We start from the raw sequence: 27,716 nt of genomic DNA, 5'->3' as shown, positions 1-27,716 counted from the left end.
CTTCCCGCTTGGAAGATGATCGGTAAACGATCGTACAAAAACCGATCCAGCCAACGATTCGATACGCTTTAATCGACCCGAACCGAAACAAGATTTGCAACAGTTAGACGAGCCAAAAGCCCAAGAAGCCCCAAGAAAAGCCCCATGAGAGACGAAAAGAGGTATCTTCAAACGGTTGGAACAGGTTGCTGACCACCGTCGGCGAGGAGATCGCCCCACGTTGCCGTCTGGCGAATCAGGTGGAAAAAAGCATTCCACGCATATTTGCGCCACAGCTACAGCTTTTCACTTTCTTTCCCCATTTCTTCGCTGCAGCTGAGCCGTGCGGCGCCATTACGCACGTGGACGGTTGTCTGCGCCTTGTGCGGAATGAGCATACCTTCCGCTTTACCGCAAAGCCACCAGAGTGCAACATTCATGCCGATCGGTGCCTTCGCGGCTGTGCAGCCTTCTGTTTGCTGCTGCTGCGTCCTAGCACTCGCGATATCATTTCTTTATCATTTTATTATCTCCATTCTCGGTTGAATGTGTGTCACCGCATCGGGCAGGTCATCGACCCGATTGTGAGGAAGGGTTGTAATGGAGAGGGATCTTTACAAAACTGAAGCCCCAAACCGCTTAAGAACAAATCGCACGGCAAAGCGAAGCGAAGAAACCTCACCTTCGGCGGCTGGCAACTGTTCGAACATCTTCGAGCCCCTCGGGCGTATGGAAATAAACAAGCGAGGTGTCCAACGTTGCCTTTGGTCTGAGCGTGACCAACTTTGCATTCGACTACGAATGTCGCATCCGGTCGCATGTTTATTCAGTGATCTCAACCTTGGAATTCCGGCCCCGTTCGCAAACGGTGGACGAACTTTCACATGCGCTTTGGGTTTTACGTTCGGGATGAACATTTCTGTCAGATGGGGACACAAACATATGCACGGGATGTGGTTGCAGCCCAACTCAAATATTCAATCTCTTCGGGCCGTTTGTTTGCTATGTTTCGCTAGGCGAAACAATTGTGCTACGACCAAAAACGTTTCAATTCATTTAACAATAAACAAACTCGTAGATGAGTTATTGTTTGTGTATGGTAAATTTAAATACCAGGTGGAACTTGATTTTGGAGATGTAACACCGTAGTTCTGTTCCGTGGGAGTATAGTGGAACCGCACATGATGTGCTTGTCCATCAAATTAGTTCTTCTTAATTATATTCCGTTCGGCGTACATATCCCAACTCTTTGCCGGTTTGGGGCAAATGCGGATCAATTAGGTGCATCTTCCCAGCGATGCAATAATGGCAGCGATCTGTGATTTGCGTGGTGGTGCCACTCAGGAAGTGGCACCTTGCCGCCACACAACAATGCACTCGCTAATCATATACTGCGCACCCGCAACTGTGAGAGGGCCTTTCGGTCCCGTTCGAACGTGATAACTTTCTTCGTGCAGTTGGTGAAGGCTGGCAAAAAAAGGCCACCATCGCTGATAGCGGCGCGTAGCTTTGCGGAATTATTATTCCATCGATCGAAGCCGGCACGAGATAAGGTTGGTTCGCTCTCCACTCGCTGCCAAGCACGTAGCATAACGAGCAGTTCCCCTTTTTTTTCTTTAATCGGTTCTAAAATCTGCTGCATGGGAAAGACGGTTAAGCGTGTGGTGCAGCATGCATACAGTCAGCAGCACAACGTAGGCCGCTATTCCTGGGCGGCGATGCGTCCATTCGTTCCTCTTACGCCACAAGGCGAGGTAACACACGGCCATAACCGAGCGCTTGGCAATAATAAAACAAAACCCCCGCAAAGATAAATAAATTCTCCCATTGGGGGGGGGGGGGTGAATTTCCCTCCCGTGTAATAATTGGATCGTTGCGTTTTCTCTCCCGTTTGGCAGGTTACGCGACGCCCCGACTACGCCGTGGGAGTTTTCCCGAATTTCCCTGTCCCTCGGCAGCCCTCTTCGCAACACTTCTTTCCGGCTTTGTCGGCTGCAAACCGTTGCGTGTTTCTTTCTGTTTTTTCTCCCCGGACGCATTCTGTGTGCCTTTTTTTGCTTCATGCGTCTTATTATAAATCATCCACGCCGGGCATTAGGTTCCATCGCTGTGTGCAAACAGCGAAACACAAACAGCTCTCGTAACACCTTATTACGCTCAAACAAATATTACGGCCTGGCAATGGGTTGTGGCCCCGGTGGCACCCGGCAACGAGCGCGGTGGCAAAGTTCAGAGCGAAAGTTCACCATTAAAGCGGATGCTTTAGCGTATAACCGCCCACAGGGATGTTCGCGCAGACTCGCGGCCGTGGAGTTGCGGTGATGCGATTGCGGTTTTTTGGCGTAGATTAAAGTGCGCCTGGGGAAGGGCTCCAGGCGGGGGAAAAAATCCCTCCATCCGTGGCACGGGACCGGTCACTAATGGACATCATTGATGGGGTGTGTGTTTGCTACCAACCTCAAGAATCTCAAGATGCTAATGCGGTGAAAGGTTAACCTTCCCGTGGGTTAACAAAAACGCGTAATAACGTTCCCTTTCTTTGCCTATGAAATCAATTTACCGACCAGTGGTTTAATAAAATAAATCCAATCCCTACCATATGCAATCATATTTTTCACCGTACAGCCCGGAATTAGATGCTTTGTTTGTTTGATTAGCATTGGGAATGCATCGGACACGATCGAATCTAGATGTCATTAAATCATTCACTCTCCAACAAACACAATTTCTATTGAGGGCTTTATTTTTTCGTTACTAATTTGATTAAACAATTGTATCTCCCATCGCCGAAGAAAGGAGGAAATCATTCAAAGGCAGCGTCCCAATTGCACTGATTTTTTTCCGCCGGACAAGTTCGTTAGGCCGCCAGGTAAACAACCAAAAACAATTGCCTATGGCAGATGCGGGAATTTTGGAGCAAACTTTTGATTATTATTGGCTATCAAACGCTCGATTCCGGTCTCTCCCCACCAAGTCTATCACTGGACAACTCGGCTGGCCAGAAATGATCGTACCGAAAACATACTTTCACAATGAATCAACATTTACTTTGCGTTTAGAGATGAATGTAGCGTGTTTTTTCACCTCCTTCGGCTTTCCGTATCACTGTCACACTGTCGTTAGAGGCGTTCGGTGTCGTTAGAGGCGAACTCTAGCGGTCCAATGTCGTTTAGGCGCTCGTTCGCTTACGGAGGGTGAGAAAGATAAATGAAGCTGCTGCATTTGGTTTGTGGGCTTCTTATGTTCAGGCCGAAAAAAGGGCACTAAACATTTTCTCATGGCGACAAATCTTTTCAGAACAAATCGGCTCCAATTTGTCTTTCCTTTTTGTCGCGGAGGGTCGCGTGTGTCCTCGTGGGATTTGCAATGAATGGCGGTTAGACATCGCATCCAAAACGCATCACACCTTAGGTCCCCCCCCCTCTTGCATTGGCTGCTCGGTCAGTGACCGTTAAATTAACGTTCAGCCAAAGTGACAAGCTGGCGCAGAAGAAAGGAGTACCCACACTACGCGCTTTATAGCAAACCACAGTAGAAAGTGGTAGTGGACATATATTAACAAACGTGACAAAGCGATAAAAGCGCACCCATCCGACGAATGACGCGCCGGTCACATCTCATTTCGGCCACCCGTCAAAAGGTTTGCCCGGGCGCAAAAGGTTGCCCCATGTAATTTTCGCACAGCCCATTCCAACCATTCCAAACCAGCGGCCTAGACCGTGCCGTGGCACCGTCCAGGCCCGCGCAAGGAATTGCGTGGTGGAGGCTTTCGAATGTTTGTTTTTCGTATTGTCACTGCCGTCACCCGACAGCCAATCGTGGCGTGGTGTGTGATACGAACGAAACCGTTTGTTGTTTTTCCTTCACCCCTTTTTTCCGCTGGTTCTCCCTGCTCGGAACCCCGTGTGCGGAATCCGCGCACGGAAGTGATAGTGAAGCGTTTTTAGCACTTTGACTAATGTTACGCCACCGCGGTCCAGATTGCAGGCTGTCACTTTGTAGCCGCAAAAGAACGCAAACCCTCAACACACACACACATCCACTAACGCCAAATTAGAGAGATTAACTTTTCCAAAACGAATGGCCAGGAAGGTTGGAGGGATCCCCCACATCCGACCCCCACCCACCCCCGACCAATGCTTGGTAATATTGTGATTTCCGCAATTTTCATTCCAAAGCTACCCGTGTCCCGTCCCAATGATGGTGATTAGCAGCATTTCGCTGTGGTTTGCTTTCCCTGGACGGTATGCATGGAGTAGCTAGGGAGCATTTCCGGCTTCCCAGCGATCGGCCAATAATAGATTCGGTGAGTTAAAATGGAAAATTAGAGGGTCGCCGAAAACCCGAACGCTCCTGAAAAGTGGAAATTGAAAATAAAACAGACACTCACACACAGTCAAACCGCCTTGGTTGGATGATCTTGCATGATTGTTTTGGATGGCTAATCGGTTAATATGTCATTCCCCGAAAGATAATGCGGAAAGCGCTCTAAACTCTATCATTCAAAAGATATCTGTTCCGTTGGAATGCGTTTGCGATTGGTGATTGAAATTCATGGCCCCGGTGTGTCCACTAATACGAAGACGGCAATTTTTTGGCTCACCCAATAAAAATACCCAAATTGCATCACGAGTTTTTGTAAGCATCCTTAATACTTTCACCACCTTTTACGAGCATGTCGTTTGCGACGGGACAGAGTCAGATTAAGTTCCTGTAGCTTTATGACGCTTAGCACCACACCGGCTGGGTCAGCAAATTGTTGAAGATCTTTACGCGAATGGGCAAAGAAAAACGATTTTGATTGCGACACAAATAGTCAGCTCACACAAACACACACAAAAAAACGCTATATTAAGAGTCCGCAATTAGCCCTTTCGTGGTGGTGTAGCACTTTACGTAATATTATGATCAACTCACAGCCGAAAGAAAAACTCATTGCTTTGATGCAGATGATAAAACGAGTGCTCTAGCCGTTAATCCTGTATTCCGACTTGATGGAGTCGTGCGTGCTATAACACATACATCCCTTTCCGGCCATGTTTGGTACCGTCAATGTAGCTGCAAGTGATCTTTCTCTTGCTCTTTGCAATGAGACAACGAAACCCCTTTCCGAGTATGATGAATTGTGCCGACAGTTTCACACCCGCTCGAGATCCCGAGATGTAGATCCTCGCCCTGGTGAATGATATCGTTAGGGAGCTGGTTTTTATAAGATTACTCCAGCCCATCTCTTCACTGGCGGAGTACGGTTTGTTCAAACAGCAAACAGAAAAGAATACATTGATCACCACTTGGTGCGTTTGCGATACGTTTTCCGCCGGTTCGCGGGGGCCGGAACGAGACAGTTCGTATGTTTTCATCGGTTACCAATCGAAAGTGGTGCTCCATTAGTGTGTTACCGGGCGTGATGAGCTAATGGGATGTGAGAGCGAGGCGTTAAAAAGTGAAATGTGAATGTTGTTCGTTTTCGGACAATGGCAGAAGATCGTGTTATGTCAGCAAGACGATTGAAACCGTCGCTTCTCGTGTCCATTCCCATCAGTACCAATGTTTCGTACAAAAGCAAATCCTTACAAAGGACTTTGATATGTTGCGTCTAATACATTTCGTTATGTTCATTGTAAAAACTGTCATTATTTATCATGCTAATTATGCCTAACATGTTATCAATAGAGAGATAAATCAACGTTTTAATAGTTTATAATTTATGATAAATGAAGTCTAAGAGGAACATATTTGACAACAGCGGTTATGATTTAGAAAAAATGTTTTGTTCACCTCAAAAAATCGATTCAGGATATTGACAACCGGTTTTTATAATTGCACATTATATGAAGAGCTTCCTGTTTTTGGGTATTCGTATTGTACCAAAATTGTTAAATTTAAGCACAAAAGGTGGAGTTTTGATTGATTCCATCACCTCGAATATTACAGTATTAATCTGCTCATAACATATAATTTTTACGTGGTTCCACCAATTGTACACCGCATCCCTACTTACCCCATCCAATTCTGGAATGCTTGGCAGTGCAATGACGAAAACTGTTGCCTTTGAACCGCCTCCAAAGATTTTTGTTGTTCTTCTGATTTTATCGCTAGATTAAAGTTCAAGGGGAACCAATTTCTAGGTAGGTATGTGATAATTATGGACATTCTGATGTTTGAAACAAATCTAAATTCAAATCAAATCTAATCTAATAAAAGAGACAATCATAAGGATTATAATACCGCGGATGAAATCAAAGAACCCTCTTTGGCAATTGAAGATAATGTTACATATAATTTCCCTCATAAGAATAAGCATATAAAATTCATTTTCTATTATGTTCATAATAAAACCATAAATTAAAGGCCCATCTGTAATGAAGTCTGAGTTCCCTTAAGGTTCGTTGTCTGTGTCGTTGAAATCACTTGTTTTAAAACCTTCATTGAACTTCCAGCATATGTGACTGTGAATCATAATTTTGATTTCTATTTATTTTCTTTTGTTTAGGATTTTTTATCGGTATGTTTTGAGGCTCTTTCTTCAATTTTCAATGTTTAATTCCCCCCAAATTGAAACCAAATATAACAAAGCGTCGCTGCACAAGGAAATTGTATTAACGAATTATAATCTTTCCTATTGAAGGAAACACCAGACTAAACTTTTTAGCGCTCATGGATCTTTTCCGCTCCCACGACGCTAAAGCGGCAATAAAGTCAATCTGTTAATAACACTGGGAACGGAAATACGGCTTATGATAAGCCGGCTGAAGTGAACCAAACGCACTACTATCACATCACATCAAAGTTACCGCGTCAGCAAGCTACCGCGTCAACGGAGGCATCGGGTAACTGCGCGTGCACCTTGGTGGACCTAGCAACAGCGCGTGCATCGGACGATGACACCATCGGCACGTGTGTTGCAAAGTCAGCGGAATCTAACCAAATCGTGGGAATCGGTGAGCCAAGCAGTATCAACAATTCAACACCAGCAGCAGACAATAGTTAGTTCTGATGTAGCAGTCCGATCGAACGGTTTGGGAAATTAAGTCTAGTTGTTCACAAAATAAAATTTTTTAAAAACCCTAAACGAACGCGAGTTCGGTAATTGGCGCCCGAATAGGGACCTTCGCAGTAATCGTATAAGTTCACGGTAGTGAAAAAGCCAGCTTCAGCTGTCCCTTAAGAGGAATCCATCGCCCGGTCCAGAGCACCATCGCCGTATAACCAGCGACTTGAGACGATAGAGCGCGAAGAGCTGCACTGTAACGAAGGTTTTCAACATCTCCTGAGGATCCAAGCTGAACAGCGATGCAAACGCATTTCCTCATCGTGGGATTAATTTGGTGAATATAACTAACACACTAATCTCGATCCGAAACTCATCCGAAAAAAGTGATAAGTGAAAGTAGGGCTTTACATCAGACTCACCTCCAACTAACAAACTAACTAAGTTCAAACGAGAAAACTGGCTAAGACAGTGAAAGAGAATCCCTTCTTAAATCTCATAGAACTTTTTAGGACTACACAGATCGAAATGAATAACGATCTTGGAGAAAGCTCCAATACAAACGGCCAGACATCAGAAACTGGTAGTAACAGGAGTAACTATGTAGTGAATCAAACACTATCATTTCATGATAGGGGCAATATCCCCAGAATAGTGTCGGACCTACCCGAATTCAATGGGAATCCGAGAAATCTACCACATTTCATTCTCGACGTAGAAGAAATTTTAGAGCTATTCAAAGACTACAGTCAATCGTGTGAATACTATTTGATCGTAAAAACGATTAGAAGGAAGATTAAAGGAGAAGCTAATGACATTCTCGTCACCAATAATACGCCAACAGAATGGTTAGCTATTAAAGAAGTGCTATGTTTGTACTATTCAGACAAACGGGATCTAATGACATTAGATCACCAGTTGAAATCGACCACACGAATGCGTGCTGAAAGCATCGAAGCTTACTACAGCAGAATCACAGAATTGATTACTCTGATAAGTTCAGCTATCGTGATGGACGAGACTTGGAAAGGTCATGAACATATGATCATTAAGCTATACAATATGATAGCTTTGGATACTTTTGTCAGAGGCTTAGGAGACCCGCTATCAATATTTTGTAAAAATTATAAACCAGAGAGTTTAGCGAAAGCTTACCACTATTGTATCGAATTTCAAAACGTTGATGCAAGAAATGCACCATATAGAGGTCGGACATTTGACCCAGTGCCCACACCGCGTTGTAACATACCACAACGACCTCCTAAACCGATGCATTTAAGTTTTCCACCAAGGCAAAAACCCGTAGAGGCTACACCGCAGACCTTTCAAAGGACAACACAAAATGTGTTTGCACCAAATCGGACATTCGTGCCGAGACCAAAGGTCGAACCAATGGAAGTTGATCGTTCCATCAGGTCCAGAATGGTTGATTACGGCAACAGGCCAAAATTCTCCAGACCTACATCATCCTCAATGCAGAGAAACAATCCACAGCCAAAAAGAATGGCACATACCTTACAAGACAGGTACGAAATAAGTGGAAATTGTGAAGATCAAAGTGAAAAAAGTGAAACAATTAATGACGTAGAATCATATCGTGACAACGACTATGAAAGAAAGACCGCTAATTTTTTAGAGGAAACCACGGAGTGGCGAAACAGGTGGAAGGATTAAACCCGAAGGTTAATCCACTGCCTTATATAATTGTACCAACTACAAAAGGAGATATAAAACTTTTAGTTGATTGTGGTGCAAATATCAATCTAATATCTAATAAATGGGCCAATAAATCAGGAAGAACAATTGAACAAATCATTTCACAAACAGTGCATGGTATCGCAGGAAGTGGTAACATTTCAAAAATGATCAAGTTAGATATTTTTAAACCAATCTTGAACGAAAATTTCGAATTTCTAATTTTCGATTTCCATCCCTTCTTCGATGGAATAATTGGAACGGAAATTATTTTTCACGAAAATGTGAAAATGGTTTCAAGCAAACCCACTCTTTACGTTTTCGGTGAAGGAGAAGATTTAAAAATACCATTAAATTTTTATCGTCCAAAAGCTGCTATACGCAAAGTGAACAATTTAACATTGAAAACTACTGTCAGAACATCACATCTGAACAGTCACGAAAAAGAAACTCTTTTTGACACATTAAACCCATTTAAACAAATTTTTCACGATACAGATAAACAACTTACGTGTACGACAAAAGTAGAGTGCAACATTCGTACTACCGACGATATACCCATATATCAGAAATCCTACCCTTATCCTATTTCATATAAAGAAGAGGTAGAAAAACAGATACAAAAACTGTTAACTGATGGTATTATTCAACCATCTAGATCACCATGGAATTCTCCCGTGTGGATCGTCCCCAAGAAAATGGACGCATCAAAAGAGAAAAAATTTCGATTAGTCATCGACTATCGTAAGTTAAATCTTAAGACCATATCCGACAAATATCCTATGCCCGAGATTTCAAATATCCTTGACCAATTAGGAGGAAATAAATATTTTACAACCCTTGATTTAGCTTCAGGGTTTCATCAGATAAAAATGCACCCAAAGGACATTGAAAAGACCGCATTTTCCGTTAACTTTGGAAAATACGAGTTCGTTCGAATGCCCTTCGGACTCAAAAATGCTCCCGCAATTTTTCAGAGAGCAATGAATGATGTACTTCGTGAACAAATTGGTAAAAGATGCTATGTTTATGTTGATGACGTAGTGATCTTCGGAAAAAGCTTAGAGGAACACAATGATAATCTTAAGATTGTGCTAGAGACTTTGCAAAAAGCAAACCTGAAAGTACAACCAGATAAGTCGGAATTTTTGCATAAATCAATTGAATTTTTAGGATATGTTATTACTAATGAAGGTATACAACCCAACCAGAAAAAGATTGACGTTATTGAAAAATGGCCAGAGCCAAAAGACGTGAAGGAACTAAGAAGTTTCCTTGGACTATTAGGTTACTACCGAAGATTTGTAAAAGATTTTGCAAAGATTGCAAAACCATTAACAAATATCTTCAGGGGGGAGAGAGACTCCAAGAAGAATAAACAAATTCAATTCAACGACGAACAAAGAAAAACTTTCATTAAAATGAAAACGGTTATAACGTCAAGCGACATCTTAATATACCCAGATTTCAAGAAAAATTTCATTATCACCACAGATGCTTCAAATTTCGCTATCGGAGCAGTTCTTAGCCAAGGCGAAATAGGCAAAGACAAACCGATACATTTTGCATCAAGAACGCTCAGTAGAACAGAAGAAAACTTCTCAGCTACAGAAAAAGAAATGTTAGCTATATTTTGGGCACTTAAAGTATTTAGGAACTACATTTATGGTCAAAAGTTTATAATCCTGACAGACCATCAGCCGTTGACATTCTCATTGTCAGATAAAAATGTTAATGCAAAACTGAAACGCTGGAAATCATATCTTGAAGAACATGATTACGAGATTAAATACAAGCCAGGAAGAGCGAACGTTGTTGCAGACGCATTAAGTCGAATACAGGTACACACTTTAACACCTACACGACATTCCGCTGATAACGACGATTCCAATTACATTATTTCGACAGAAGCACCTTTAAACGCTTTTAAACTACAAATCGTTTTAGAGAAAACAAATACTAATCCCGAAACTATAGTATCTAAACCATTTCCAAATTACACTCGTATAATTATAAAAAGAACTCGTTTAGACGAGCAAATATTAACATCGCTTGTAAAAGAATTTTTCGAACCAAGCAAAATCATTGGATTAATGACATCAGAAGAAATCATGGGTCAACTACAAGAAGTCTACCGTAAATACTTTAGCCAATCGAAACTATTACGGATTAGATTTACACAAACAATTTTAAACGATGTAGCTGATGAAAATGAGCAAGAACAAATAGTTCAACAAATTCACATTAGAGCACATCGTGGAATTGATGAGAATAAGAAACAAATTCTCAGGAAATATTATTTTCCACACATAACACAAAGCATCCGAAAAATTATTTCCTCGTGTGACACATGTAATGTGTCGAAATACGATAGGCAACCCCTAAAAATACAACTCCAAGAAACACCTATTCCAAATTTTCCATTTGAAGTTTTACACTTAGACATCTACCAAATTGAAGGACAATTGTTTCTTTCTAGTATTGACAAATTCTCAAAATACGCTAGAATGCTTCCAGTAAAATCAAAACATACAGTTCATTTAAGAAATGCATTCTATAACACAATCACTTCAAACATAATTCCATCAATAGTAGTGATGGACAACGAAAAAGCTTTCCTATCCGCTGAAATTAGAGGAATGATGCTAGACCTCAATATAAAAATCATTACTACTCCTAGTAGTCATTCTGAGTCAAATGGACAGGTAGAAAGATTGCATTCGACAATAACAGAACTATACAGAATTCAAAAGAAATTAACTCCCAACCTAAATTGCAGGTCTAATATTTGCATTGCTATAGAAAAATATAATAACACAATTCATTCTACCATTGGCAAAACGCCGAAAGAGATCTTATTTGGAATAACCAATAATTGTACGTCCCCCGAACAACTTGATGAAATAAGAAATAAAAGGTATGACGAAGTAATAATAAAACTACAAGAAACACAGTTAAAGTCGTTAAAAAAGCATAATAAATCAAGAATAGAACCACCAAATTTAAGAACAGGTCAAAATGTTTATGTGAAAGATAAAATAATAAGAGCAAAACATAAAGACAAATTTAAAAGACACATTGTACAAAGAAATAAGAATACAACATTCAGGAATGAGTCAAACCACAAAATACACAAATCGAATGTAAAGAACATAAACCTAAAAGAAATAACGAACTAACTTTTACACAGAAAATTCCTATAAATGGCAAAATATAATATAGTTAATGTTAATCTACCCGTTACAGCATACCTTTCATAGCGGCTACACTCGACATAATTGACCTCACGAATAAACCGGTAGCCATAGTCAATACAGGACAAACCAGACTAATAGAAGGATATAGAAAAATCACACATACGATAAACGTAACCATAATCGAAACATCCATTCAAGAAGTAGAAAACCAAATCTTACAATATTACAATTCCGAAACAACACCAGAAATATTAACCAAGAAATTGCAAGAAATCAAATATAACTTAAATCAAGTAAAACCAATAAAGACCCCTCGCCATAAGAGATGGGACTCACTAGGCAAAGCGTGGAAATGGATTGCCGGAACGCCGGACGCAGACGATTTAAGAACCATTACAAACTCATTAGATGAGCTAGTTGATAATAGTAATACACAAATAACAATCAACGCCCTTATCAGAGAGAAGTTGCGCGATATTTCAAAGAATGATCAGGAAACTACAATATTGAAACAATTATACACGTTAGACATGATTAATAATATAATAGACCAAATTCAGATGGCGATTATATTGTCTAAGATAAACATTGTAAACAAGAATCTACTTACACCCGCCGAAATCGATCTGATACACCAAAATCTCCAAACACAGAACATCGAGACTGACATGATAGAAGAAATGCTACAATTAATTACCACACGAATAGCAGTAAACAACGAAATAATACTGTACATCGTAGAGATCCCGAACCTCAGCGAAACATCTTACGAAACATTACGAGTTGAGCCAGTAGTTAAACAAGATCATAGAGTGATTCTAAAATCAAACCGTTTCTTACGACATCAGTCCAACATACTAATGAAAACCGGAAATTGTATGAAAATGAGCAACATAACGTTATGCAAGACAGACGAAGTCGAAAATGTCTCTACACACAAATGTGATGCCAACTTGATATTGGGACACCCAAGTGAATGTGCCTACGAAACAGTCACAGAACGAAACATGGTCGTAGAGATAAGCCCAACAATAGTCTTTTTAAACGATGTGAATGATATCCTATATTCAACATGCGAGGAAACAGAAAGGCACCTCAAAGGAGCATTTTTGATAAACTATAGGAACTGTTCAATACGTTTCATAAATTTCAATTTCTCCAACAATGAAATAGCCAAGGTAGAACACCCAGTCTATACGATATCGACAGACCTTGGAGTAACAAGAACCAGTTCAAAGAACCTGGAAGAAATACGCCTTCAGAAACTAGAACACATCTTCACACATCGGGCTACATGGCCAGCATGGACTTTTGTAATCATAATAAGTATCATCACGGCATTAACGTTGCTAACCAAGAAAACAACCGCAAACACCATACAAATATCCGCTGATAGAACAGTAAGAGACAATAACCAAGAAGCAGTTAGGTACTTCAACCCATCAACTCTGGCATACTCTCAACCACGTTAACCAGGAGGTTCAACGCTCAAAAAAAGGGAGCAGTTACCGCGTCAGCAAGCTACCGCGTCAACGGAGGCATCGGGTAACTGCGCGTGCACCTTGGTGGACCTAGCAACAGCGCGTGCATCGGACGATGACACCATCGGCACGTGTGTTGCAAAGTCAGCGGAATCTAACCAAATCGTGGGAATCGGTGAGCCAAGCAGTATCAACAATTCAACACCAGCAGCAGACAATAGTTAGTTCTGATGTAGCAGTCCGATCGAACGGTTTGGGAAATTAAGTCTAGTTGTTCACAAAATAAAATTTTTTAAAAACCCTAAACGAACGCGAGTTCGGTAATTTCAATAAGCACACTTTTCATTTTTCTTGCACTAGCAATTTACTCAATGTAAACATTTGCAATGTTGATCACGGTGTACATAAATATGCTTTCAAATATTTAAAAACAAACACGTGTTTGTTTGCCCGATGATTGGCTGGACTATACCCGATGCTGGCGCCGCACCAGCATGTATGTGTGTTGCATTTTCATGGTTTGTAAAATATTTACCCTTTTTTTTCGTTCGGCACTAAATTGCACCAACAATCACATGGCAGTTACACACCGGCCGCAAGAAAACAGCTCGATGATCACTTCAAATCACTCAAATCCGCTTTTTTTCTTTTTTGCTTTCTTTTCAAATATTTTCCATAGATTCCCAAATCGTTCGCGGTAAGTCTCGCGGTGTACTTGGTGGCGTCACCGTATGTGCGCGTGAGCCAAACATACAACCGAACCGGCACACACACAGAGGAGAAGCCGCAAGCCGCATTTTTTTTTTGCGATGCTTCACAGCGCACGACGGCTTAGAAAGTGTTTTCCCTCTCGTTCCGAGTGGGAGATGATTTTTTTGTTTGTGTTTCCCATCTTAAATTCCACTCTCGCCGAGCGCATCATCGATTAATCAATCAATCAACCAATCAATCATACGTGATCAAGTATTATGCAGCACGATACCTTATCTTCCATTCGGTATTTTCCCCTTCGAGGGGAAACCCTCTGTTTTTCGCGTGCCTAAGCGGCCTGGAGAGAGGTGTTTCTATTTGCTTGGTGATCGTTTCATTTTCAAGCACCATCGATCGCGATATGCAGTCTTTCTGGGCTACGAAAATTGAAATTCGACTCAGCGGCTCCGCTTCCAAGTGTGGTCGGTGATCGTTTAGTTGCCGCGTCCAAGTTGCATAAGTGACGCGCAAAAATTAACCATCTCTCTGCGGGCAGTGGGGATCAAACTCATCCCCGTGGCGTTGGGCCTTGTTTGTGCACGGAAAGCGCTAGAAGACGATTTGCTGAAGAATGTAAGGAGCGATTGGTGAGCAGGGAGCGGAGTTGGGCTCCCGTTGAACCCTTCCGGCAATTACGGTGCGCCGATGCTACCCGGGACGTGTCAAATGCAATTTACTTCAAGCTGTGATTTTTGCCACGCGATCTATGCACAGCGGAGCGATACATACCTTATGCAATCTGCTTGTGGCGAAAGCTTTACAAATAAGCGATCGCCCGGTGAGGATCGATCATAATATGATTATGTTCCAACAGTACGTGCACGTGCTCTAAGATGAACCGAGAGGTTGAAACTGTGTGTTCCGAAATGTTCAAGCACACAAGAGCTCCTCTTGTTTGAAGTTAGACTACATCATCATTGCGCTATTGATGCTGATCATGCGCAAGGTCGTACACTCGCAGGAAAGGATGCTGCCCTGGTCCGTCATCATCGTCCGAAAATGCACATGAATTTTACCCCATCATTGGCGGTAATGAGTGCAGTTTAGTTTCCCATTTAACCGGGCTCTATCTTACCAAATCTCTCCCAATCTCTTACCAATCGAGTACCGTTTCTTTGGATTGTAATTGAAACACGCGTAAAGTACAGCTCGCTACCAACCACACTCACTAGCAAGACCAGCCACCAATCCCACCCACTTGTTAGGCAGCCTGAAATCGAATCCCAACCGAGCTCGTTTGACGTACCCGCTCAGTTGGTGCGGATGGACGAATGGATCCGTTTAATTATACTATCCATAGCATCGTTGGCGTCTTCGGTACACTGCGGCCGATTGTAAGCGTGCGGTAATGTTAAGCCGATAGGGAACACTTTCTCTCCCTGTCCGCCCACTCGTCGTTATAGATGGATGAAGTTAGTTATTTGTTGAGATTAGGAGAATGTATAACTGTAATTGATGTTTAAACGGATGCGAAACAAAGTACAACGTGCAGGAATGGGTAAGAGGGCGCAAAAACTGGACAAAAATGCTTATTTTATTCAAGTTTACAGGAGCGTTACGTTATGATCGTTGTGAATTCCAGCGCAATTTAAGAATTACTTGAGGAATTTATTGAAGATTGTTAGGAACAAATACTAAACCCAACATCAAATCGAGCCAAGGTGGTTGGATATTGGCCACTTTTAAAGTCAATTACAAAAGAAGATACATATAATCGCGTGCCATGAAAATATCATTTTCATTGTGCATTGCAATTACTGGCATTTGATTTTACTCGTAGAATTATAGACAATTTTTCCACTGCTGTTCGTAAGGTGACCAGCAAAACGATCTTTCAAGACGCCAGTTCAGTTTCAATTGCTTTTAACGATCGATGCTTCTGATCTTGCTACCATTCTGGTACGAGTTTTACCTTGAGCCATATTTCGTTTCTGCTCGATTCTGCTTAATGGACACCACTGGACGCCATTGCGCTGTTGAAGCCCCCCTTTTACCATACCGAAAATGTGCTTCGGCCTGTGTCTTTCAAGTGAATGTACGTTGTTCCCACAGCGGCCGGCCATCTTCGCCGGCCCGATTCGTCACGACGCATTGCGATGCGAGCGGCGCACAGTCCGTTATGGAACGAAAATAATGAAGCTCACCGATGAGCTGCATTAAATTAATATTCATTTGAAATTTAATGAGCCAATGGACATCAGCTCGTTGTCTTCGCGTCCAAAAAAGGAACTGCGTCGTAATGATAATTACAATCATCTTCGTGTCGTTGAAGATCGTGTCGCCTACGGGAATTTGACGGGAATCGGGAGACGCTACAAAAAATAAATCTCACTCGCGTCGCGTGACGGGAAGAAATGAAATGTGACGAATTCCAACGTTCACACATCGGGCGCGTACTTTCACGATTGTGCACTTGTGGCATGCGTGGAATACGCACATGATCAGCCGGTTGAAATGTCAAGAGGAAGCGTAATTTATGCAAAAGCCAAAGCCCTGCTCATTTCCATCGGATGACGAAATTTAGCATCTTAAGCTATAAAAACTACTAAAAATGGCGTTTTGACATTCGGGGACACAAAGTGGCACATTCATTACGCTGGGGTCTTTACATGCTGTTAACGGAGATGAATCAAATTCCACGGTTTGAGTTTTGGACCATTACTGGTCGAAAGACACTGGCGGTGATGATGGAGGAAAAAACTCCACCGACATTAACGTCCCTACGCAGTGCCTTGGCCGGATCTTTCGGGTTGTTCCGTGCTGAAAGCTCTCCAACCGGAGTCCAATCGTCGATCAGCGGAAAGGCATTCGATCGAGACGAATGGAGAGTGAAAGTCCGCGCTCGGAGAGAAGGTAATACAAAAGAATGCAATCGATTGAGGAATGTCCAACGCCACGAATGAAATTTCTGCTGGTATGTGATGCAACTAAACACGGCAACAGCCACACAAAAAATGACGTGCATAAAAGCATGATGAAGCGTTGCAATAATTCATGCACTCGAAAGTCACGTTGTTGTGCAGCTCGATCTTCGTCTCGTCAGATAACCACAGCCGGAGTGTTGTTTGTGGGTATTCTTAGATAAACAATATTACCATCGTTGTGGCAAAGGTACGCACATTCACAATTGCTGCTTTTAAAAGAAGGCACATCAACCAAATGGTAGCAAACTTTCATAACCTTTACCCTGATTAGCATAACGATTGCTGCGCATGCTTTGATTACACACCTCATCATTCTTTCTTTTCGTAATCACCATGGATACTGCCGGCAGTAAAGACATCGATCACTGTTTATATCTCAGACTGACTCCCATCGTGCCGAGTAGTTTGTGTTTGTAATTCTTTCGCAAAACATAACCCACTGCTTGTAGAGAACCAGGAACAGATCAGCTGCAGTTGATGCCAGTTGATGCCAAGATTACACTTCATGTTACGCATCATTGCAAAATTCCCTTACCCCTTTAAAGCTTGCTCGAACACACACTCGCACACTTCTTCCCACATATTTCGTAACTAGAGCAGCTTGCTCTGCGATGGAAATCCATTTCCATCGCGATTGTTCCGATTCTGGTGGTTTAGACGAGGCTGCAAACGTCGAAACACCTTCCTGTCCCGGGTTTGACGTAACATTTCGTACGAAAGCGGCGCCAACGTTAAAGCTCCCCTTAGAAATACTACTCGAGCGTCCCCGATGTTCATTCCGGATACCGTCACATCCCGAAAGAAACGGCCACGCAACGAAAGCGATGAAGTAAAACAACACCATTCTCATCTTCTTCCTGCGCGGCATCATGCAATGCGGTGCGGCAAAACAATTGACCATCGTGTGCATGGCGTTTGTGCGTCCGCGGGGTCTTTAATCGTCCGCGGAGTGTTACGTTGACGCGTACCGCGTCCAGAAACGATCCAAACAATCGACCTGCAAACCTGCATAACCTTAGCGGTTCGACCAGGTGAACAAAGTGCCGGCGGCCCCCGGGCCACATCTCGCCTGTCCGTATCTCGACAGTTTCCATCGAGCATCGGTACCGCGAAGGAAACTTGCCCCGTCGGCGCATCTCCACTAGTGTTTTGTGTTAAATTGGAGTTGCAAAGAAGTGGTGCGTGCCCGGTTGGGGTAAGGCGGTTACATCATCGCAAACCCGCTTCAAGCGCATCTTGACGGTTTGCTAGACCTTCGTTTTTCCCGAATCTCAAACACACACCCGACGGGGTAACGGGCTACTTAGTGTTGCAGATTCGATTCGAAACTGTTTCCTTTCTCTTGCACAGTGGGTCATCTTGGCAATAGAGGTGTGCGAGTGTGTGTGTGTTTTTTCTTTTCTTCTACCGTTACACGCCGAGTCTTCTTAGAAAGCAGCGAAGACCGAATGGCCAAAACAAGAGATGGCGTAATTGTGTAAGAGAAGCGTTGAAGATGATTGCAAACATAGGTTCGGGTTTTACGAGCGGCGCTGGAGATATCCAACCGGGACGCAAATAAACCCACTTGGTTGATTGGGTCAATTTATTGATAGTGAAAGGATTCGTAGGGTACTACGGCGGATTGCGCAATCCGGTCCGTTGCAGAGATGAAGATACTGTGCAAATATGCATGTAAACACGTGTGACCTCGATCGTCTCTAGTAGCCATTCTCTCCAACCAGCACACCTGTAACACTTCTGATGTGGAATCTTCTCTTCTCGTCGTGCAGGTTCCTCCGAAGGCTCAACGGCGTCAACTGACGCAACAGCAGCAGACGCACATTCTGAGCGACATTCAAAAACATCAGCATCGCTTCAATCTGCACCAGAACCAACGTTCCCCGAACGTGTTCATACAACCGTCAATTCAAATACCGGTGCCTCCACAACCCCATTCAAGGCAACCGTTCAGTGGCCCCAGTACACAGCAACACTTCCAGCAGAACGCACACTTCCACCATCACTCGAACAACTTACATCCACCACCACCACCATCGGCCAATGCACCGACCAACAGCTTCCGCACACCGTCCAGCCGACCAGGACCGAACTTTGGAGCACAAGTAAACCGATACTACTTCCAGCACCACACGCAAACCACATTCATTCCAAATTTTTTACAACTCTTACAGCAGGACACACGGCTGCCGCCTCAGCAGCGTTCCGTACAGAACCAACTACAGCAGGCCCAATTCTTCAACGGACCACCTCCACCACACACTAACGGTCCCACGTCCGTCGTACAGCCACTGAACAGCCAACCGTCCTTCCTGAACAGTATCGATACACCCACCTTCGGTGCACCCCAAAGACCCAACACCCTCCAAGCTCCATTCCTCCAAACTTCTCCCTCCTTTACCGGTAATGGGCAGGTTCGCTTCCCGAACCAGCCAAACCCATCGAACGTACCGAGCCTCGGCCAACAGCCCGTGCCACTCTTCCCCAACCAGCAGCTACCGTTGCAAAATTCGGCTCAAAACTTCAAACTGTCCGGCCCAAATGTCCCAAATGTTGGACAATCGGCATTCCCCGTGCAACCGACGTTCCACAGCCAATCCGTAAACCCGGCTCTACAGTTTCCACCACTTTCGCAAACCGCCGGAACGAACTTCCAGCAGCCATCTCCGCAGTTCCAGCAGCAGCAGCAACAGCAGCAACTCCCGAGACTGCAGCCCAACATACCGTTCACACAGTCCGCCAATAACTTCAACACCCAACCGGGCGTTGGATTCCCACAAGCGCAACCTCAAATTCAAACGTTCAACGGACCGCAGCAACCAATACAAAGCCAGTTTGGAGTTGGTCAGGCGATAAACTTTAACGGTTTGCAACCACAGCAACCACTCAACTACCAACAGCAGCAGGAGTACGAACGCCGACTGAAGGACGAAAGTGAACGGATTCGCGAACTGCAGGAAAAGCAGAAGGTGATCCAAAAGCACGAACAGTTCCTGCAGAAGCAGTACCAGAAGCAGCAAGTGAAGGTACAGCAGCTGCACCAGGAGTTCCTGAAGAAGCAGCAAAAGATCCTCCAGCAGCAGCAACAGTATGATCAGACACAGAAGACCGTCGTCCCGACGCAAGTCCGTTCCCGCGAAGTGCTCCCATCCGAACGGACGCTCTTCGAAAAGGCCGTCAAGATGCAGACGAAACCGATAGCTGAACCTACCACTGCAGCAAGCCCGTCCGGCGCTGGTCAACTTTCGGTGATTCCCCTGAAGCCCAACAGTAAGAAGGACTACAGCAGCATCACGCAGTCGGATCTGGACGTATTGCTCAGCTCGAACCGCCAGAACTTGTTCCAAACCATCAAAACCGAGACGGCTAAACCGGCCAAGGCTAAGCCGACAAAAGTCAAGTCTACGAAAGCGCTTGGACGTGACGATCTGCTGAAGCAGCTGAAGCTTGCACTCGCCGAAACTTCACCAGATCTCGGAGGCAAGAACTACAGCTCGACGGATTTGGTTCTTCCGAATGGCGAAAAGGTACAGGTCATCCGTACGACCGATCCGGAGATTATTAAGCGTGCTAACGCCAACTCTGAGGGTGTCCTAACCCAACAGCTCGATTCACCAACCACGCCTAAGCCGCTGTCATTTGAGGACATTGCACGCAGTGGTCTGCTTCCGCCCGGGGCAGACTTTGAGCTGATCAAACAAACCGAAGACGGACAGATCCAGGAGGTGGCCAAGATTCCACCACAGAAGAAGGTTACCTTCGTCTATCTGGAGGAACAAGATGACGGTTCGTACAAGGTGCAGGGTGTGAAGGGAAGTGGAGACAAGGAGACGAAAACATCCGGTGCCGATGTCGACAGCATTCTGAAGCGCATCAAGAACGGAGAGATCCAGCTGCCTCCACCGTCGTCGGTGGTGTCCAAGGGATCCTCCAAGCCGGATTTGATTCTGGATACACCAGTTACGACCACTACCCCACGTCATCAACCGATAAAGAAAGCGAACTCAGTAACGATCATTCCACACAGTACACCGATCGAGGATCACGTTTCGACGGCCTACCTTTCCGGCAGTACCGTGCAGCATACGGCTTCTCCAGCACCGGCCACCATCTACGCCTCCACGCCGTCCCCTGCAAGTCCAATTGGTGTTACCGCGTTCTCGCCGGGAGCTTACTCTGGCAGCACCCTTCCACAGCATGCCTCGGCTCGTCTCTCTACACCGGCTCCTGGCAACTTCCCAGTCGACAGTACGGCGCGTTTCTCTGAGGCGAACTCCGTTTACACACCTGTTACTGCCACAACCGCTATACCGCCAGCGACACCTGCTCCTAGCATCTATCAGAGCACCAACACGGAGAAGTATTTCTCCGATGCTACGGCCGCCGCTATTGAGCAGCAACAGCAGACGGCTAGCACCTATCAACATCAAACTATTCACGCATCGCATCAGCCAACTGCTAACGACGTTGTACCGACGGCTTCCGCTTCCGAAACTGTAACGCAGCAGCAGCAAGACAACACTAAGGGCCCGCAGGACGACAACAGCACACAACAGCAGCAGAACGAACTGCCAGCAATTCTCAAGAATAACGGGCTATTTGCCATGGCCAAATATCTCCGTCAGTCTGGTCTCGATACGATTCTGAATGAAACGGGCCCGTACACGATCTTTGTGCCGACCGATAAGGCCTTCCGCAGTCTGCTTGTCCAGCTGGGTGGACCCGAAAAGGCGGAAGAGAAGTTCCGCAACAATCCACGTTTACTGAGCGGGGTAAGTTACGGCAGACGGCTGATTGATGGTGAAGAATTTGGAATTCCGTTCATGAGGTTTGGTTTCTTCTCTCTTACAGCTACTCCTGCACCATGTCATTCCTGGATCGTTCGAAATTGCTTCCCTGCAGGATGAAATGACCGGTGTGTCTCTGGCTGGCACTCAGCTCCGTGTGAACCAGTACAACATGCATGACTCGGAATGGAACGACGTTAAGGTAGTGATCGATTCGTGTGTTTATTTGCAAATATACTAACCTCATTTTGCTCCCTCCTAGGTCACAACAATCAACGGCGCTATGGTCGTTCCAGACAAACAGGACATAGTGATTCCCCAGGGCATTGCGCATGCTGTCGATCGCGTCATGTTCCCACTACCGGTTGGTGATATTCTTCAAACGCTGCAGTCAGACCGTGAGCGACGCTTTACTCACTTCCTACGAGCACTGTTCGCATCGGGCATGTCGGATACTCTCCAAAATAAAGGTGAGATCGCGCAAATCCTTACACATTCGAGTGAGCTAAACGACTCTTTTCCAAAATGCAGGTATCAAAACTTACACAGTATTCGCACCGACCGATGCCGCATTTGCTCACCTGACGGCGGAGGAACTCACCAACCTAGTCACGGAAAAGGACCAGGCGGAAGAACTCGTACGCAAGCACGTCGTCCCGGGTACCCTATTCACTGCCGGTATGCGTTTCTACCAGGTTAAGGACGTTATGGCGGAGGGCAAAACAGTAACGCTGCAGAAAACGGGCGGTACGTTACACAAATGTCACCTGAGCGGTGAGGCCAAACAGCACTAACCATTTTTTGCCTTGGATACTTCCCACATTACAGGTAAAATCAAGGTTAACGATGGTTATCTGCAGACGTCCAACATCCCTACGACGAATGGCGTCATACATGCTATCGATTCGCTGCTGTAAGAAGCATTCCGCATTGCCCGAGCTAGAACTTACTCGCACTCACGCCTGGATTCCTGTGGAAAACTAAGTCTGGAAATGCATGCAGTCGACCGGCGTCAGTGTTGTGTTGTTAATTTATTATAAACTTGCGAGTCTAGAAATTCACCACCACGACACCCACATTCCATGAGTACGTCATAAATTTCAATCAAAATTATGTTCAGGTTCTACGTATATTCATAGCGTTTCAAAACGATCATTTTTCGGAAGAAGCGAACACAGAACGCGCGAGAAGCGGCGTGCCCCTAAAAGTTCCCCGATCGTGTCGTAATTACTCGTCAGAAATGATGGCTAAAATCATGCTTCCCTGTTTGGTACATGAGCTCTGAACAGTTTTGATAATCGTTAAGTTTAACTGATAATTTATTCGTTAAGTTTAGTACGCGCTGTTTTGTACGATTTCCCGCTCCGGCCCACATTCTGGGTGATCGTTGTAAATACTATGATGAACAGTGTAATAAAGAGAGTTGGCTTTAGTACCCGAGTTAGCGTCAGCGAGTTGAGGCGCAATGTTGATAGATCCGAAACAGAAAGTGATGCCAGAATTTAAAACATAATCTTTGTGTACAATTTATTACAATTTACTTTAGTTAGAGACTGCGTTGAGCGTTTATCAGTCAATTAATTCAAATTCAAAAATTTCACTTACACTTGCTAATCGAATATCCAAACCATTCCAGTGGACTAACTTTGCCACTACTTTGCCTACTACTACTTAAAAACGCCTCGTCAGAGCGTGTACCGAGCTCTGGCCAAATAAGAAAATCTTAACGATCCGGTGTCATTCTAGTGACAGGATCAGGCCACCAAACGTTGACTAGTCTAGTCTAGTCTAACTTTTTTTAAAGTATTTTCTTCTCGAAAGCGACTAACAGAACAACTTTTGACAAAGACGATGTACCATCGTATGGGAATCTCAGTATGTCAGTATTTTTCATCGCCAATGACTGAATGAGATCCTTTTATGAAATCGTAGGAGAACCATGAGTTTAGACCATGCAGAACTAAATTCTTTGATACAAAATACTTCCTCGAAGCACTTGCCGCCCAAGCTTACTACTTTAATGCGACAATGTTTAAATAATACCCAATGTTTAAGGAACATATGGAGATGCATTTGGTAGGTATGCATTTGGCATTTGGCCGGTTGTGCATTTGGTAGTGCAACCCAGTGGAGGATCAATCCCCTTGGAGGCCCAGGGCAGAAATATAAATGGAACTTCTAATTTTCAAAACGATGAATTGGGGGGCATTGAGGCCCTTGAAATGAGGCAAAGCTAAAAGCGCTGTAAGAAGGGGCTCCTGAACACACTTTGAATCATCCCACGGGTAGTTCGCGGTCAAATTTCGCCAGGGGCCTCTTGTGGTACCCTTCGGCGACCCCTCTAGCATAAGGAGAGGGGGCCTATGTGTACATTTTTCACTACTACACACATTTTTTGGGGCATTCAACATGGCGAGGCCCTCGGCGACCACCTACTCCGTCTATCGTTTGATCCGCCGTTGATCCTTTTTCTCAACTCAACCACGAATCCGAAGATCAAACTATTAAATAAACTTTTAATAAACACACAAAAACACTGTCCACAAAATACTTCATATAAACACGTATGTACGTAAAAGCGTTTAGAAGAAAGCGTCGCCACCAGCAGATGCTGATCGCGCCTCTTAATTGCATGCGGTTTTGTACTGAGTATATAGTTTGCATGAATATACCGGCGAGCTGAGCTGTGCCGGTGCCCGAAGGACGTGGACACCGCTAAGCATACGACGATACGGATGAAGAGCAGTACAATAGATGTTAATATCACATATCACATATATCTGCGGATTAACTCGCGGTACTGTTTGCCTCCCACATTCCCACATGATTATTCTTCTTCTTGATGACAATCTTTGTTGGGGGACAACAGAGAGCAAAATGGAAAGAATTAATCACCGTTAGTGTTTAGTGTCCAGCTTACAAGAGCTAGAGGAGCACACGATCATCTTAGTCGTCATTGCATATCATTTGTGCGCTTTTCCTTTCGTCGAAGTCTCTCCGCGTATGCGATCGTACTCGCCAAAAGCGACAAGTTTTGTGATTTCTGACACCAAGAGAGCATCCACGAAAGGAGATAACATCAATCTGATCCGCACAAGGATCCGCCATGTTTGTACATGATACATTGATGTCGCTTGCTCACGTTATCAGTCGCTGTGATGCTATTGATCGATTAGAGATCTTCTACGATTGGCTATTAGTTACACATACTATCAAACAAGGGAGAGCGATCGGTAGAGTAAATAGCTCAGGTACTGTGGCGAGAATCTTCCGTCTCATTTTATCCATCCAGTTCCTACAGTGCGTGTCATAACTGTACAGCAAGAAAGTTTTTTTAATTATTAGGAGTAGGAAACATGGAGTGCCACTATTTCCGAAGACATTATTTAGTGTTTATTGTTCGGGTATTTCGCAATATTTATATCTCTTGTCGTCATGGAATGTCCGGGAGTTTGAAAGGATTCCATATTTAAATATATTCCATACATATTCCACATTGTTATTTCCATAAAAATAAACTTGTGTATAGTTATGGTAAGCGCTGTGCTGTTCGGACGAACGGAAAGAGATGAAAGATCAGTTGACGGATCAAGCGCTATGATCAGTAGAGGAAAGGGTACAACTAAATGAAATGCTACCACGTGGTACGGAAATTTGTGCTACCTCTTCGTTTGGATGCTCTCTTGGTGTCAGAAACCAAAAATTTCACCGTTTCTGAGCGTCGAAAACGGACCTTGCGGACGGAACGGCGCAAAATACGAACGAGATGCAGTATCCGTTTTGCCTTTTCCCCCACACTCTAATGCGTTTGATAGGAATGTGAAAGGAATGTTCTTTTAAAAACCTTAATTCTCACATTCCGGTCACCAAGGAAATTGAATTTATGGGTATATATGGGTATGTGCCTTGCCTTGTTATCACTGACAACTAACTATGAAAGTAAATGGTTGTAAAACGTAAACATGGTTTGTTGCTGCATGCTATTCAGTGCTGAGCATTTGAGCATTTGGATTGGGTAACATTACCAACCGGTTTGCTGCGCGTACGACGTGTTTACCGGATGCTGTGCGCAGCGTCACTACGCGAACTGTTTCGTCCTTGCCAGGATGTGCCGAAATAATACGCGCCATTGCCCACAAGGGTGCATGTTGTCTTGTTTGACGATCACCAGTTGGTTTTCTTTTAGGGATGATCGACCATTGCAATACTTGGCTCGCGCTTGCAATTGCTGTAAGCAAGTGAACCGTAACCGTCCTTTCATGCTTTCAGCCTGAATGTAGCAGCAAGCACCATACGCCACTCTTGATGCATCTGCGAAAATGTGTATCTGCAGATTTGTAGCCTAGTGTTGTGAAGTGGAGCGCGGAATGCGTAAAGCACGAAGTGATTCTAGTGAAGATGGAAACCTTAACCATTCATGCTGTAAGCGCGATGGGAGTTCGCTATCCCAGTCCCATGCCTGTCCATCCTTCTTAAGCGACCATAGTTGCTGCATGAATAGTTTAGCGACGATTATCGTTGGACCCAGCAAGCCGAGAGGGTCGAAGATCTTGGCTACAAAACTATCCGCTTTATCAATACAGATGACAAAATACTCTAATGCGTTTGATAGGAATGTGACACCGACATGCAGACGTGATTAATGCCATTATGCGAAAAAAAAAGCTGGCCGATTTCGGGGCATTTTTGTTGGATAATACAACGCTTAAGAAATGAAGCTTAAGAACGCATATCATAAACGCGTAACGGCTTAAGTGTCAGTATAGTTAGGAGCGGAAACGGTTAGACCAAGTCTCTTCTGCTGTAACACCTTGTAAGAACAACACGTAAAATATATAACCCGCTAGTACTTCCAACAATTTTGTCCCAACTTCAAATTTCGCGATGGGCCTCTTGTGGTACCCTTCGGGGCCCCCTCTAGCATAGGAGACTGGGCCTATGTATACAACTACTACACATATTTTTTGGAGCCCCTAACACGGCGAGGCCCTAGGCGACCGCCTACTCCGCCTACCGTTTGATCCGCCGCTGGTGCAACCACACACGACAGGACCGGTACAAAATCGCATCCGGACCAGTGTCCTGTATGTAGTACTGCCTATCCAGCTATGGGTAAGTGAAGTAAAAAAAGCCAGAAATGGCATGGCGAGAGGTCTTCTCGAGGATATTGTACCACTAAAGAAGGAGAAGGAGGTCCATATGGTGAAGTCTGAAACCCCAAGTGTCAGCTGAGATCAAATTTAGGAAGGCACCATCAATGGCCAAATGCACGTACGAGTGAATAGGCTTCTAGAAGGACAATATAAGATACAACAGCAATGTAGAGCACCGCTTGCCTAATTACTTACGTACCGGTGCTACAACCACTTCGCGATCTTGGCCTGCTGCAGTAGTTCTCTGAACCACTCACGGTCGGGCACCGTCGAGAGTCAATCTATTATCCCGGCCTTTCTGGCGGACGCATTAATGCCATCATTCCAGCTTAATTTGGGCCTGATACGCCTCCTCTGTCTCTGAGTCGTCCGGTGTCATTCTCATAACGAGGCCAGCCCACCGCAGTCTGGCGAGTCTAGTTCGCTGTACGACAGTAAGTTCACCTTATACCTCGTAGAGCTCATTATTATAGCCGCTCCTCCATTGTAGGTGAAAGTATGGACAACTTCGAAAGTGCGCTCACCTATTTGTACATCATCACTACCATCAAATTGGTTTTTGGTGCATTAATCTCCAACCTGAGGTTTCCCGCAGCTTGCTCAATCCTTCGGAAAGCATCCGCTACGTGGGAGAGCCGTAAACCAATGATGTTTATGTCATCAGTGTGTGCCAGGATCTGGATTGATTAGTAGAAGATGCCACCTCCTAAGTTTCCTAGGTTGAAGAGTAGACAAGCTACCAAAGGTAAGCCTTGGGTA

General features: G+C 44.3%; 1 protein-coding gene across 1 annotated transcript in view; it reads left to right on the top strand.

Moving 5' to 3' along the window:
• The window catches only part of LOC128304500 (uncharacterized), a 39,219-nt gene extending 16,453 nt beyond the window's left edge, over positions 1–22,766 (top strand). The window contains exons 2-7 of the mRNA XM_053041694.1: positions 14,023–14,040; positions 18,790–21,789; positions 21,869–22,006; positions 22,067–22,274; positions 22,336–22,551; positions 22,633–22,766. Of these exons, the coding sequence (XP_052897654.1) occupies positions 14,023–14,040; positions 18,790–21,789; positions 21,869–22,006; positions 22,067–22,274; positions 22,336–22,551; positions 22,633–22,721 (3,669 nt within the window). The 3' untranslated portion in view covers positions 22,722–22,766. The remainder of the gene's footprint in view (positions 1–14,022; positions 14,041–18,789; positions 21,790–21,868; positions 22,007–22,066; positions 22,275–22,335; positions 22,552–22,632) is intronic.
• The last annotated feature ends 4,950 nt before the right edge of the window (positions 22,767–27,716 follow it).

The sequence above is a fragment of the Anopheles moucheti genome, chromosome 3 (genome assembly GCF_943734755.1).
Source record: "Anopheles moucheti chromosome 3, idAnoMoucSN_F20_07, whole genome shotgun sequence".
In the NCBI taxonomy this organism is placed as follows: domain Eukaryota; kingdom Metazoa; phylum Arthropoda; class Insecta; order Diptera; family Culicidae; genus Anopheles; species Anopheles moucheti.
The sequence above is the reverse complement of the archived record's forward strand: the minus strand, read 5'-3'. Positions and strand labels throughout refer to the sequence as shown.